Source organism: Thamnophis sirtalis, unplaced genomic scaffold (genome assembly GCF_051295495.1).
Source record: "Thamnophis sirtalis isolate CommonGarterSnake01/CBP01778 unplaced genomic scaffold, rThaSir2_p1.2 scaffold_10, whole genome shotgun sequence".
NCBI classification, from domain to species: domain Eukaryota; kingdom Metazoa; phylum Chordata; class Lepidosauria; order Squamata; family Natricidae; genus Thamnophis; species Thamnophis sirtalis.
Window position 1 is genome coordinate 47,305,807 of NW_028261390.1, and position 16,245 is coordinate 47,322,051.

A 16,245-nucleotide genomic window follows, 5' to 3' on the forward strand; every position below is an offset into this window, starting at 1 on the left:
AACATATAAAACAGATCCTGCTTGAGCTGTATACTCCTCTCCCAGATGTTATAGAATGGCAGCGGGATATACAGGAAATGATGAACTCTAAAGCCAATCTGTTCCTCTGCAAGGATTTGTTTTCAAACAAACCATCCATTTTGCATTTACATTTACTGTACAGTTTGCTGATGATTCTTAATAAATTGATAGTTAGCTGAGGTCTCTTTCCCCCTCTTAAATAGGGATCATAAAAGCTGTGCCCCCAACCTTTTGGAACCATTGTAGTCTAATCAATAAAACAGAAAAGGATGACTAGTACTAGAGTCCACCAATCTAAGTTATGGATATTAGGTAATCATTACCAAGCACCTTTCCTGGTTTAAGTTGGTTAACTAAATTTATGATTGATTTGATTTCTCCTTGTGCATTAAAAATACTAAATTATGCCTCTCAAATTTCAGCTGGAATGGTAAAAGTGGGGCACCTTGTGTCTATCCACTGAACATTCTGAGAAGGAAACGTAAACCCAGAATGTTAGAAGAATTCTAAACAAAACAGGATATATCTTGTTCCTATATCTTTTCAAGCTAATTGTGCCTATATATGCAAAATAAGTTTGTTTAATAGAAGCAAACACAAAGCAGCAAATAAGATTTATAGCAAATCAATAGTCAAAGAGACTAAAGTCAGGGAACTGATGTATTTGCTGTGATTCTACTTTAGGAACAGCACTAACTGAAATGGAAAATAATCTTACAAGAGAAAACCATATCTGAACACATTTCAAGTAATTGCCCAGTAGGTTTAAGTTGAGATTGCTCAATATGTGGCCCAAACTGCAAGAATAGCCCGCAGAGTCCTAAAACGTGGCCCACAGCAACACTGTCCTTGTGATTGCTGGACAAGGACAAAGCACTTTCAAGGCAAGTGATGGGGATGGGGATTCAGTACTAACTGACTCAAAATCAAGCATTATATTTATTTCCACCTCTCTGTGAGAGCTCATACAGCCACAACACTTGTCTCCAAATGTGAAGGAAACAAAATCAGATATGGCCATCCAAAATTTGAAAACCTGGCAAGGAACTCTTTGAAATAAATATATACTAGGTTAGGGGGGGAAAAAGGATCTTTACAAGAACTATTTCTAAAGCATGTTTTCTAAAGATGATTTTCATTCTGCAGCTGTTCAGAGAAACAGCATGGCCAACAGGTATATGAATTAAGGCTATATGGAAGAATTTCAGCCTCATGGAGATTTTGCAGGCCATCCATTCCTAACAGCAGGCTAATGTACTTCTATATCCATGAAGCAGCAGGATGAATGCCAGTTCTGCCTGCATTAAAGAAAAAGGTTTCACTTCCACTTCAAGATAGCAAACTCAAAGCTAAATATGACACACTGTGAGCATCTGCAGAACATTTCCCGCAACTTTGCTTTCCTTCAGATAAAAACAATTGAGATGGGTCAGACATAATTCAGGTTTCCTTAGGTAGCAGGGCAGTTAGCACTCTAGTTATGCGACAGCAGAACTGCTATTACTAGGAACACTTTAAGACTAACAGTGATAACAGAAATATCTTATTCTGTGGCAATTTTTAACAATTGCTATCACTCATATTTATAAATGACCCATCCTTTTTCTTCAAAAAATTGAACATACACAAACAATGATCAATGCAATCTAACACTGTAAGGCAGGGGTCTTCAACCCATGAGCCATGGCCAACTACCAGGCCACAGCCTATCTGCAACCGGACTGTGTGAGTGGCTGGCTGGTGTGTGTGCTGGAGTGCACAGTCCCACTTGCACATGGCGGCCGCTTGAGGCCCCACTCACACAAGTGTCATGGGCACTCGAGGCTCTACTTGTGTGAGCACTTGAGGCTCCACTCACACAAATGCTGGTGGCCCAGCTCGTGTGAGCATTGTGGATGCTCTTGGCCCCACTCAGGTGGGTGCCTGCCCCTCCCACAGAACCTCTTTCCTCAATTCCCCCACTCTGGATCACCAACCCAGAAAGGTTGGGCAACTCTACTGCAAGGAACTGCAATCAATCTGGAGAAAATTCAAAGCAAAAATTACTCTGTAATGAAGAGTATTTGTCTTTACTGTCTTAAGCTAAATAGAAATACTATCACATGGAATTGATAACAATTCTTTGAGCTAACTGCTTTGAATAAAATATATAGTTTTCGTGGGGAATATTAACAATATTCTTATTCTTGAAGATAGTTCTAAACTGTTAGCGCCATTTTCTTTCCTAAGCTTCTGATTCTAATAAAATTATTAGGGGCTTATTGCAAGCAATGAGTGATGAGCTTTCATTTCCTGTAAATAAAAGAAATAAGAGACTTGTTTTAAACAAGAATAATAGTGCTAGGTAAAAAACTAACTCTACAGTAGCAATGGAATTAAGTTTTTTAAAATTAGGATGAGTCAAGGTGGCGCAGTGGTTAAATGCAGCACTGCAGGCTACTGCTAGATCAGCAGTTCAGCGGTTCAAATCTCACCGGCTCAGGGTTGACTCAGCCTTCCATCCTTCCAAGGTGGGTAAAATGAGGACCCAGATTGTTGGGGGCAATATGCTGACTCTCTGTAAACCGCTTAGAGAGGGCTGAAAGCCCTATGAAGCGGTATATAAGTCTACTGCTATTGCTATTGCTATATCTTATAGTTCCAGAGACAGCAAAGAAAACACTCAGATGTTATTGATTAACATGTTTAAGTGATGGCAGAAGAGTGATTTAATGGGACTTGATGAAGCAGATTGTGTTTCTGATGAAGTAGATTGTGCTCAACCAAAATTAAACTTGCTAATTTCAAGGCATTACAAGATTCTTTGGGGGTTCTACTGCAAAGGATTAATAAAACTATTCCATTGGGAATTGTTAATATTGACTAATCTCTGTTACTTCAACTGTATAAAAAGGATATATGCTGCAGAGCTTCCACTTTGACTGGCATCCTATGTACAGATGCAAATTCTTCTTTCTGCAATCTCATATACTAGGAGGCACATAGCCAAGCTATGTTTTTGAAGTTACAACAGCCCATATAGCTGACTTTGGTTAACATTATGCTGGATTAGATCTGGTTAATATTTAGAATATCAAATCATAAGTGGTGTAAGTATACCACTTGGAAATCCCACTGCTATAAAGTCAAATTGGTGAAAAAAACATCCTAAAAGACAACAATAGCAAACAAATTCATGTTCCTAGAGAATAGGTCCAGATTTTACATGATCTCCAATCCCTCACTGCTACCTTTTCCCAGCATTTATTGACTGTGGCAATTTTGTCTTTCTTCACAAAAGATAAATGTAAGATATAGTAAGGGCTACAAAGTTTCACTCCACATGGTTTTGAGGGGCATATGACATCTATTTTGTAAATTGCTAACTAACATAATTTCTTTGTATTTTAATTTGATTTATTTTCTCTGTTTTAAAATGATGTTGAGGTTTATTAGCTTTTAACATTCCCAAACTGATAAACAGGTTGGAGACTAGCTCCAGATAAGAAAAAGATAGTTGGTACAAATTGGAGTCTGGTTTATCTCTTTTGTGAACTTCAAACAACATTTTCCCTTTCAGATGTCAAACCTCCATTTAATGAACATGTGTGATATTATGGGATGCAAATATGTAACATGTTTGACTGCATGTAGCTGATTTTCTATGCAAAGGGGAGGGTACTTTTATCCTGTCCAATCAACTTTCCCCTTGTGTTTTCTTTGTTGTGTTAACTCTAAAAAGGAATGTGGTGTGTGTGTGTGTGTGTGTGTGTGACTTAAAAGGAATGTAACATGAGGCTTGGAGTTCTCTCTCTCCTTTTTCATAGAGAGATCCTACTTTATCAGGGTACCCCAATACACTGCTTTGAAATGATCTTCCAACTCGGTTGCTTATTGGGAAGGTAAATCGAGGCAGAACCTAGGGCCAGATTTCAATCTTGCTTGCAATAAAAATTTTCTTTAGCTAAGCTATTTTAGTGAGTCCTGTGCTAGCTCTAGATATTAGACCAAAATAAGTCATAGGAAATGTATGGTTTCTGGCAAATTGTAGTCATGGAACTTGAGAAATGTATACAGTATCTTACTCACTTGCTCACGCCCAGTTTCTGGGCAACTCATTTGAAAACCTAAAACTATAATAGGTTAAGAATAATAAATTAAAGCAAACAAATGGAAAACTAAAATGATCCCATGAAAAACACCCTTTAAGCCCAAATGCTTGAGGGTTGATTTCTATTGTCTTCCTGAATGCCAACATGTTTCACATTCTATCGGCCCTCAAAGGATAAGCTGTCTGAACAGATAAAAAGACTGTCTCTTCCCCACATCTCAAGGAGACAGAATCCAAAACATTTTTCTCTCAAGATAGTTGCACAGGCAAATTAATTCTACCTGCCTAAAAAATGGTATTGGATAATAATATGGGCTAGTGCCACAAAGGACATTATAAATCAAAACCAAGAATTAGAATTGCATCAGAAACATATTGGAAATCAATCCAGGGGCTACAAATTATGTGTTGCTGTGTTGCTGTGTTGAAGCAGTCTCACCCATCAGCAAATGGATAACCATAATCTGCACCCATGGAAGCTCTCTTGGGAGTCTTCAAAGGCAGCGCAAAATAATGCATAATTGTCAGACACAAACAATCAAGAGGCTCTGGACTCAGAGGTTCATTATTGTTGACGTCACTGTAATACAGGAATGTCACTAAACTACATGCTTTCCTTTGGGAAACCAGATATAGGCGCAAGTATTTGACTACATATGGATCCTCCCACCTATAAAATCCAGACTGCCATATCTCTTAACTTCACCCACCAGGGCTTCCTTCCTTCACTTGTTCACTTCACAATAATGCAATAAACCAGTCTTGAGTTTATGAGAGCATGAATATCTGTTACTCTCAATCAAAAAAGGAATTTTCAAGAGGCAACTGGATGTTCTGGGTTTTTAAAAAGATTTTCTGCTGCTCATCCAAGAAGCTTCTTCAGCTCTGATTGAATGTGGGGAATGGAAGGATTATACTCCTTGCAGACATCTGGTCAATTAAATTCTTTTAGTGAGTCTTTAAGGCCACTTGAAGGTTTATTTGTTTCACCAGAGGTGTAAAGGGGTGGAGCCTTCTTGGAACTGTTGAAAGGAATGTGTTGTAGGCTAGAGATAGATGATGTGGTATCCCTCATTCTCTGCTGAGATAAGGCTGTTTAATTTGGATATAGATGGGCTCTTTGACCCCTCTTTCAAACCAGCGGTCCTTTCTGTCCAAAATCTGAACTTTGCTGTCTTCAAAAGAATGGCCTTTGTCTTTTAAATGCAGATGGACTGCTGAATCTAGCCTTGATGGGTTTGTTCTTGTATGTTATGCCATGCATTTATGAAGTTGTTGTTTTGTTTCCCCAATGTGCAGATCAGCCTATGGCTCACTGCATTGTACTGCATGTACCACATTGCTCAGTTTGTGTCTGGGTGTTTTATCCTTGGGGTGGATAAGCTTCTGCCTTAATGTATTCTTGGATTTGAAGTGTGCATGTATGTTGTGTTGGCTGAAGATCCTCCTGAGCTTTTCTGCAACATATGGAATGACAACGTTGCTTCCTTTATTTTTCTCTTTTGTTGTTTGTTATGGAGGAACTCATGTAGGGTCTTTTTCGAGATTTAATGAAGCCCAATTTGGGATAGCCAGACATTCTGGGGGCTTCCTTGATGTGTTTTAGTTTTTTTTCTTTCCCATCTTTGCTGGTAGGCAAGCCTTCAGCTTGGTGGTGTAGACTTCTGATGATTCCCATTCTGTGCTCCAGTTGGTGGTGGGAATCAAAATATAAATATTGATCTGTGTGGGGGGGCTTTTCTTAAACTTCAATGTTAAGGCTTCTGTCTTCCTTAATGTGTACTCATTAAGGAAGACAAGCCTTAACATTGAAGTTTACAGAAATATTTACACTTTGATTCCCACCATGTCATGCCATACAAAACAACCCCTTCATAAATGCATGGCACAAACTAGGAGAACAAACCCATCAGGACTATATTCAGCAGTCCATCTGCATTTAAACGGCAAATACCACTTTTTTGAAGACAACAAAGTCCACATTTTGGACAGAGAGGACTGCTGGTTTGAAAGCAGGATCAGAGAGCCCATCCATGTCAAAATTGAACAGGCCTCTCTCAACAGAGGGGGAGGGATGTGACATCATCTATCTCCAGTCTACAACACAGTCCTTTCAACAGTTCCCAGAAGGGTTCCCACCCATTTGCACCAGTCAGGTGATCCTGATAACACAGATCAACCTCCAGGTGGCCTTAAAGACTCACTAAAAGAATGCAAATGAACCAGCTGTCTGCAAGGAATATAAATCCTTGCATTCCCCATGATTCAGTCAGAGCTGAACAAGCTTCTTGAATGAGAAATGAAATATCTTCAAAGAAAAACCAGGAAGTCCAGTTGCCTCTTGAAAAAGCACCTTTGGGGAAAAAATCTAGACTAAAAATGACAGAACTCGTGTTGCAGAAAACATCTACAACTTCTCAGTCCACAAAATCAAGCAATCCCAGAAAAATTCAGAATACATTCCCTAAGTCATTTCATCTGATGTTGCCCATGTAGAATGTGAGATAATATGAGCAATTTTATCCAGTAAAATAACTTGCAAACATTTCAGAGTAGTTCAAAGAACAATTTTACTCATTGTACCCACTCAGCAAGTGGGCTATCTCAATACCATTGGACTGCATCCTGCAGATCAATAAGAATGGAGAGGTACTGATACTTCAGCATCTGAACTGATAGTCTGTGGTTTGTACCATGCCTGGTGATATCTGTTCTTGTCTTCCCCCACTGGCACTGTAGTTGTCACTTTTGGCAATTCAACTTTCAGAATTCTTGGAATTCCATGTGATCAACAGACAAAGACTGCTGAGTGATGATGACATTCCATGTCCTCATAGTCCTTGACTCCCAAAAATCAACAAGACTCATAGAGCTGTCCAACTATTTGGGAAAACCTCAAACACCTGCTATAACCTAACTACATCCATAAAACATGTGAAATGATCCTAAATGGTGTCCTAACTGATGAAACACATACTGACCAGAAAATAGATATTGCCACAATAATGGACTAACAATATCCTCCATATTCAGCTTATAAGATAACTGTTCTGAATTAGATCAGACTAGATCCAATATGTGATCACCTCTATGCATACAGCCAGTTTTCAATTGGGACATGTTCAACCAAGCCATGGAGTCTGTGAATTATAGAGCTAGCCCAGATTACTATTAGCCAGGACACAAAAACTGAAATTCTCCAGGGTTTCCAGGTACTCTTATATCCACATCCTGAGGAGTAAAGCTCTGGTCACAAGCAAAGCATTATGCAGGATTAACATCTCTCTGCTTCCCAAGAGCTGTTACTGCTCAAACACTGAAAATCATGGTTCACAAATTTTAGATAGGACTTTATTTTTATTTATACCATTTAAATAAATATTCCTCTCCCTAGATTAAGTTATTGTTTACCCATGTCAGGTCACATCATTCCCCCTGAACCAAATAGTCAAATAACAAGATTTTATTACACATATCATAGTATTTGTTAACAATAGCCCATTTGTAAAAAAATGTCCTGTTTGATTTATTATTTTTGATAATCTGAAGGGGCAGTGAATAACAATGGACACAAATAACCAATGTGATGAAGAGAAATAAAATGTGTGTTTACAGTTCAATACCTGTGTTTCCATTTGGATGAGAAGACATTTTAAAGAAAATACCATTTATATACCAAGACTATAAGCTAAGATTTGCCTACTTCCAGTATAATCTTATGAGCTGTAGTGGCACAGTGGTTAAAATGCAGTACAGTCTAACTCTGTCCACAGCTTGGAATTTGATCCTGTTGGGGCTCAAGGTAGACTCAGCCTTACATCCTTCCGAGGTTGGTAAATTGGGGACCCAAATTTTTTAGAGCAATATGTTGACTCTGTAAACTGCTTAGATAGTGCTGTAAAGTTATGGGGTGGTATATAAGTGCTATTGCTATTTATATTTTCACATGTACAGTATATGAAGATCTGGAATAAGACAGCTGTTTTTCAATAAACTTCAAGAAGCAATAAATGCTAAGTATATTTTAACATATGTTAAAAGTGGCTTATTTGGCCATAAACCATATTATATAAAACCTCTAGTCTATTTTGGTGAGTCTGAAATATTAATAATTGCATGTAAAAGTTTAAGCATAAACAAATGATATTTTCCAATGAATTCTTAGGTGAACAGAAACTAATTCAACTTCTACATTTTTTCCAACATTAACATTTTGAACAAATCCACTAATTGCTGTATGGTTTCTTCAGTAATTAGTAGTTAAACGAAGTGAAATTGTAATTTACACATCATATCTGAAATAACATTTCATAACTTTCAATCTTAGCCATGATATTATAGTTCATAAACTGCCACAAAACAATGTAGGCTACAGAAAAGTTTGGTATGAATTATTTTCTTATGGAAGATTAAGAGGTCATTCATAGACTAAAAAAAGCAAGAAGGAAATATTTCTGAAGTTGAAACAGTACAGTCCTTAACAGTTGCAGCAGTAACTGCCAATGCAAACATATATTATTACACAGGTAAAAATGTAGCTTCCATTAAGTCACTATTTCTACAGTTAAACTTTAATGAAACATTTCGTAAATTCTTGAGCAGTGCAGTTCATAATTATCAGACTATTGCATTCCAGTCAGGTGAATTAAAAGCTATAATCTCAATTTTAGCATGTAAGACATGTGACCTGCCTCTGACCCTTATCACAGGCAGCTTACCCTTCCACTAACTCAAACAAAGGGTGTTCTCTTCAGAGCACCACTCCTATAGCCAACATACCGATGGCGACTGTACTCCAGAAAAATTTCACTCAAATTGCAACATCAAATGGATTAATGTATCACTGAGAATGCTTTAAGTATCTGATTCTTCAGACTGAAAGGATGAGGAAAAACCAGTTTAACAGAAAAAAAACCCGCACCAATCTACCACCCTCCCAAAATACATTTACTAAAAATTCAAGTCCCTCTTTTGCCAAAATCCTATAGCAGGCGAGGAGATAATTCTCCACAAATATTTGCATTCTGTTCTAATGGTTATGTCTATGAAAAGTGTAACCATATTCCAATCTAGCTATTTCATTTACTTATGTGTAATCCATACTATTACTGTTTGCTCATCTTCTAAGCCTTAAGAATGTGGTGTAAGATTTCTAAAACATTTGATTTTACATTTAATGTTTTATTTCTAGGGTCAGTCTAATATTCTGGAACAATATCTCCCAGCTAGTCTTTTGCTGTCCTTTTTAATCTGTAACCCTAAGTATATAATTATTTTTTGTCAACTTTGGAGTATTTATTTGAACCAATTCCATTAAAATATTTTAATAACTCAGATTCTTATACGTGTTTTCTTTAAATAATGAAATTGCTGTCATTCACTGTAGAAGAAGTTATGTTATTCTTTCATCTATTCATTCAAATTATTCCCTGTCTTTTTATTCTGAGTATTCAAAGTAGTTAAAAATAATATAAAGATAAAGGTAAAGGTTTCATCTACCAGTCTTGTCCTAGGGAGCAATGTTCATCTCTGTTTCTTAGCCGAGAGAGTCAGTACTGTCCAAAGACACTTTTGTAGTCATGTGGCCAGTATGACTATACACTGAGATGCATGGAATATTGTTACCTTCCCACCAAAGTGGTACCTATTTATATACTTGCATTTACATGCTTTCAATCTGCTAGGTTGGCAGAACCTCAGGCAAGCAATGGGAGCTCACCCCATCACATGGAATTCGGATCTGGAACCTGGCCTGTAAAAAGCTCAGTATTTTTAACCGTTGAGCCATCATGCCCTCTAAAAATAATATAATTAATTAAAATTAAAATTAATAACATCAATTAACTAATTGCCTCTATGGGTCATTGCAAATGACTTTGTAATTTATTTTTATTGCATTTAGATCTTATTTTTTGTAACAGGAGTTCAAGACTCATACAAAGCATTTCCTTACTCTAATTTTTCTCCTCAACAACAGTCAATCAGATACTTGAGCTAAACACAATTAATTGGGCCAATGTAACATAGTAAGCTACCATGGCTGAGATTAGACTAGGTCCTGGGTTCCCCACCAAAGTAATACTTTAATTACCATTCCATACAGTCTCTTAGAGCTCTCATGAAATCTATCGGAACTCATCCAAGAATAACATTGAATTGCAGCACTATAGGACTGTATATTTCTCACATTTATAGTAAATATGCAAATGAGGAGGAGGAATATAAGTAGACATATTAATGTAAGTGAAACCTGCAATGGATTGCTAGTTTGTTGAAGGCTTCTGCTCGGGTTTCTGGTCACTCTCAACCTCTTCCACCCTCTTTCCTCCTGCCCTACAATTTTATGACTAGATTTAGATTTAATCCTCACGGTACAGGTAGTCCTTGCTGAATGATTAATCATTCAAAATTACAACAGCACTGAATGAAGAAGACATCACTGTTCCTCATAGATATGGATGTTGCAGCATCCCTGCAGTCAGATGATCATAACTCAATTGCTTGGCAACAGGCTTGCAATTATAATGGTCACAGTGTCTCATTGTCACATGATCACCATTTACGATTTTTCATTGCTGGCTTCTGACAAGCAAAGTTAATGGGGAAGGTGGTAGAAAATCACAAACAGTGATCATGTGGACGATGCAGTTATGCACGATTTGCCTAACAGCAGTAACTGAAGCTACAAGTGCTGTCATAAGTTGGCATGATCATGTGACATCATGCTTTACAACTGTGTCATTTAGCAATGGAGTTGTTGGTCCCAATTATCATAGTAAGTAAGGACTACCTATACTACTTTAGGATATAGTTGACCAGTTCTGAATCTACCATATTTTTGGAGTATAAGACGTACCTTTTTCTCCCAAAAAAGAGGGAGAAAATCTGGGTGCATCTTATACACTGAATACAGCATTTTTGCCCTACTGAAACCTCATCCCCTTTGCAAAAATGGAAGTGCAAAGGGTTTGGGAGGCTTGCAAAGTGCTCCTGGGGGCTGGGAAGGGCAAAAATGACCAAAAAATGGGCTGTTTTTGCTAGTTTTTTCCTGCCCCGCCACAAGGAGCACTCTACAAGACTCCCAAAGCCTCTGCATGATCTTTTTTTCCGAAAAATGGCCCATTTTTGTGAAAAATTGCCTTTTTTTGCTCATTTTTACCCACCCCACTCCCACCCGCAGGAGCACTCTACAAGCCCCCAAAGCTCTCCATGCCCTTTTTTGTTTTTTGCAAAAAACAAGGCGTGCAGAGGATTTGGGAGGTATGCAGAATGAAATTTTTTTAAAATTTTTTTATCTCTTCCAAATCATGGTGCGTCTTATACTCTGGTGCATCTTATAGTCCAAAAAATATGGTAATAGCTTCTTTCCCACCTAAATATTTTCTAAATTATTATTTATTACTGTTCTGAAAACCTTTTAGATTTCCATCAGATTGCTCTTACAACTTCTTTTTTATGTGTTTGGTGCCATTTTGACCATCTCTACAATGATACGGACAGCCTAAAGAACAAGAACACAGGGAATTTGATATAACTGTAATGCAATTTTTTATGAATATATTTCTTAGAAGGTTCTTCAACATCTTCTAGTTTTGTGACTAAGAAAAAAGCAGATTTGCGGGATTAATTAGAATGTTTTGTCAAAATCTGGGGAGTTCCTTGCACAAACAGAAAACATAATGTTTTAATTGGTAACATGAAAGTTTAAGGTTAATAGACAATTCTAAGTAATTCTGAAATCCACTTGATAGGATATAACAGCACTAACAAAATGAAGTAGGAAGAAAAGCAGCAGCAGTAGAAGCTATAATGTTTTTCCTAAGAAAATAAACCAAGTGAATTGCTGTGGGGAGTTTCAACTGTCTCATAAGAAATCTTCTGTTTTCAAGTCCTTGTTAAGAGTCTAACAGCAGAGTCTAATCTAGATAAGCCTTCTTATATAATCAATACAGCACTTACAGAAAACACTTACGGTTTATGTGGTCGATATAGTAGACACCAATCTGACGATCGTATGCAGCTTCCCATCCCCATGGTAGCTCATCTCCAACACAGTCTGCAAAGGATAATGGCTTTGTTAACCTAAAAACAAAATAACAAAATAATTGAATTAAGATTATAGAATTTTTTCCTCAATACAGACATAGAGAAAATTAAGCAATTTAATTCAGAAGTGCCTCTTCAGGCACTACCCTGTTCAATATCTCCACTTTAAAGAATAAGTGAGAAAAGGTTGATTAAGAAACATTGACAAGAGCTAAATGCTTTTTTTTAAAAAAAGATCAGTATGCAGTAAGGATATCCCATGCTCTTTCCTGCATTATGTTTTTAGATGAACATAACTGCTTTATTTTTGCATATTTTTTACTTAATAATTACCAGCACTGAATTCTTTTTCATTACAGCTCTCTTGGGCTATGCTCTAACTATACAAATCCTGAAGCCAGTGCACAATTGAAAAATTCAGGGTGTTTTTCAATTCCTTCAAGGTGGGACTATTGTCTCTAACTCACCTTGTCTCTGATTAAAAATTCTTCCTGGTCTTTGTATAAATAAATTGCCTTTGATATATAAATCAGAGCTTAGCATTTCAGGGAAAAGAAGACATCACATGCCATCAAACTGAGATTTTTTTTTAATGCTACATTTTGCCCTTTGATGGAAAATAGAGAACAAAAGTAGATTCAATGAGTGGTAAGTCTGCCCCTTTAATCATACAATATACAGCCATCTATTGCTTGCCCTAATCACAGCATCTTGTACAGGGAGAACAAATGGAAGTTGGTAGTAGACATCAATAGGAAAACATTTTTCCTTTTATTCCCCTAATTATTCTAATCTGAATAACATGCATGTAGAATGATGCTTGCGACCTGGCTCAATAGTAGTAACTGTGAAAAAGAGTCCTAGAGGACAATCACTTAAATATGAGCTAGCAATGTGCAGCAGCAGCCAAAAAAGCCAATACAATCCTAGGCTGCATTAACAGAAGGATAGAATCAAGATCACGTGAAGTACTAGTATCGCTTCATAAAGCATTAGTAAGGTCACATTTAGAATACTGCATCCATTTTGGTCACCGCATTATAAAAAAGATGTTGAGACTCTGGAAAGAGTGCAATAAAGAACAACAAAGATGATTAGAGGGCTGAAGCTAAAATATATGAACAATGGTTGCAGGAATTAGGTATGTCTAGTCCAGTAAAAGAAAGACTAGAGTGACATGATAGCAGTATTCCAATATTTGAGGAGCTCCCACAAGGAAGAAGGGATCAACGTATTTTCTAAAGCAGCAGAAGGCAAGCCAAGAAAAAACTGATGGAAATTAATCAAGGGGAGGAACTAACTAGAACTAAGGATAAATTTCCTAACAGTGAGAACAATAAACCAAGGAACAGCTTGCCTTCAGAAGTTGTGAGTACTTCTCATCACTGGAGGCTTTTAAGATAGTCATTTGTCTGGAATGGTATAGGGTCTCCTGCTTGAGCAGGAGGTGGACTACAAGACTTCCAAGGTCTCTTCCATGCACAAGGAAGATGGCTGCCTGAGCTTGCCACTCAGGCTCTGAGAGAGAAGAAACAGCCAAAAAAAATTAACCTGTGCCGAAGCCAGAGTCTGCCGAAAGTGAAGATTGAGTAAGACCAAGGCAAGAGGGTTTCGGAAAAGCTAACTACCTAGCTGCTCCGAACGGCTCCCAGACGGTGCTACTGCTCCTTGTGGATGGCAACTCCAGCTCCGATCACCGCGGCCTCGGCTCGCTACCGCGGGGCGCCACTGGACTTGTAGTGGGGCATCGACTTCAGCTTTGCTTGTGCTCCACAGCCTCTACAGCCTCGGGGGGTTGGTGAGTTGGTGTTGGGGACTAGGCAGTAGGTCTTCTTTACTGCCGCCACTACTGTCCCAGATGCACCTCCCCCCCTCTTTCTCAATCACGGCCCTTCTGCCTCTTTGCCACCACCGCTGCAGGCCTTCGTTCTCTTGCTCCACACTCTGGCTCCTGCAACCTCAGCTTTTCTTAGATGCTACGGCTGGCTTCCCGCTGCTGTTTGCTGCTGCCATCCGCCGCTGTCTTAGGTGTGCCTCTTCGGGCGATGTTGCTCTCCAGCTGCCCTCGCCCTCCGGCCGCCCTCGCCCCTAGTGCCGCCATCCTGGGAGGAGCTGGGGCGCCTGAGATCAAGTGACCTCTTTTTCCGCCACCACCACTCCTGGTTCCTGGTGCGGCTCCTCCCTCCCTCTTCTTCTTCTCCGTTTCAATCTTTGACAATGCTGACGCGAGGGATTTTTCTGCTCACCATTCCGGTTGTGGCAGTGGCCATGGAGATCCTTGACCACACCGATAGCCTTGCGTTTCATTCTGTGATACACAACCTTTGCAGAGGAGAGGACGGGGGACGAGGAGGACGTGGACAGGGAGCCTGCCCCCCCCAACTGGCGTCAGCCCCCTCAGGCACTTCAGATTTTCAGACTTCTACTCTTCTGGACTCTGCAGGGGAGAAGAGTGAGAGCGAGGAACCCCCCTCTCTCAAACTGTTACCAATTCCATCCATTTCAAATTTGCACTAACCGCCCTTGTGGGTTAATAACTGCATTATCTTGTTTGCTGAGTGTATGTATGTATGAATGTGTGAGAGAATGTTCCCACCTTTTAAATTGATTTAATTTTCATACTATTATCTTGTATTTTAATGATCATTGTGGGGTGTGTATGAGGAGAGTGTCTGTTTGTTGTGTATGATAGGACCGGGTGTGCGACCTGGTGCCCCCTCCACTGAGTGCAGATGCAGAAGTGGATGGGGGCCCGAATTTGCCCCCCATCCTGGAATGAATGATGAGCATGGCCTGTCGGGAAGAATGGAGGCCATAGGAAGGGGGTGGGGGGTCTACGGGGATGGGGGAGGGTCAGAGCATTTCGGTTATGACCGGGAGGGGCAGATATGACGGGAGCTATAGGGCTGGCCATTACCGGGGAAGAAGGATTCGCTACATCACAGCGATTCCTTGTTCCGGCCCTACTGGCTCAACTCAAGGGCCTGGTGGCAAAGGAGATCAAGGCCCTGGTCTCAGGTTGCTGCTGCTAAATGCCAGGTCTGTAGTAAATAAAGCTCTCCTCGTCCGGTACTTAATATTAGACGGGGAGGCAGACCTGGCATGTATAACTGAAACCTGGCTGGGCCAAGAGGGAGGAGTCCCCCTCTCAGAAATGTGCCCAGATGGGTTCCAGGTGCTACACCAACCGCGACACCAAAGAAGGGGTGGAGGAGTGGCAGTTATTATCCAAAGGTCTTTAGCTCCTCGCAGGATCCCTGCCCCAGAGATTGTGGGGTGTGAATCCCTCCTCCTGAAGTTGGACCTAGGGGTTTAATTGGGCTTGTTTCTGAGGTACCTACCTCCCAGCTGCATCACAACAGCCCTGCCTGCGCTCCTAGAGGCAGTAGCCGGGTTGGCGGTAGAGTTTACCAGACTGATGGTACTGGGGGACTTTAATCTGCCATCCCTAGGTGAACACTCTGATGGGGCACAGGAGTTCATGGCTTCCATGACAACCATGGACTTGACCCAAGTAGTTCAGGGTCCGACTCATAGAGTGGAACACACACTCGACCTTGTATTTTTCTCGGGGCAGTAGAAACGTGATCTTGAATTAAGGGGAATAGAGATCTCACCCTTCTCATGGTCAGATCACTCCTTGCTGAGGCTTGACTTTAGGATACTACTCCCCCATTGCCGGGAGGTGGAGCTGACTAAGTGGTTCCGCCCCAGGCGCCTGATGAACCCGTAAGGATTTCAGAAGGAGCTTGGAGGGATACCTGACTCCCTTGCCCACAATCCAACAGATTCCTTAGTCGCGGCCTGGAATGTTGCAGCGGCTGGGGCACTGGATCGGATTGCGCCTTTGCGGGCTCTCTGCGGCAGTGGATCCAGGAGGGCGCCTTGGTTTACCGAGGAACTCCGGGAGATGAAGCGCCAAAAGAGACGCCTAGAGCGACGCTGGAGGGCTAGTAACTCCGAATCTGACCGAACACTATTAAGAGCCTTTATTAGGACTTATTTAGTGGCGATACGGGCAGCAAAATGTACATATTTTTCCGTGTTATTGCATCCGCCCTGTTTAGGGTGACCCGCTCCCTCCTGAA

General features: G+C 40.0%; 1 protein-coding gene across 3 annotated transcripts in view; it reads right to left on the minus strand.

Annotated features, from left to right (window-relative positions):
- The window catches only part of WWC2 (WW and C2 domain containing 2), a 157,267-nt gene that overhangs the window by 86,236 nt on the left and 54,786 nt on the right, over positions 1-16,245 (minus strand). For all 3 annotated transcript variants that reach the window (XM_087724547.1, XM_014051935.2, XM_014051934.2), the window contains exon 2: positions 12,084-12,193. In XM_087724547.1, the coding sequence (XP_087580673.1) occupies positions 12,084-12,193 (110 nt within the window). The remainder of the gene's footprint in view (positions 1-12,083; positions 12,194-16,245) is intronic.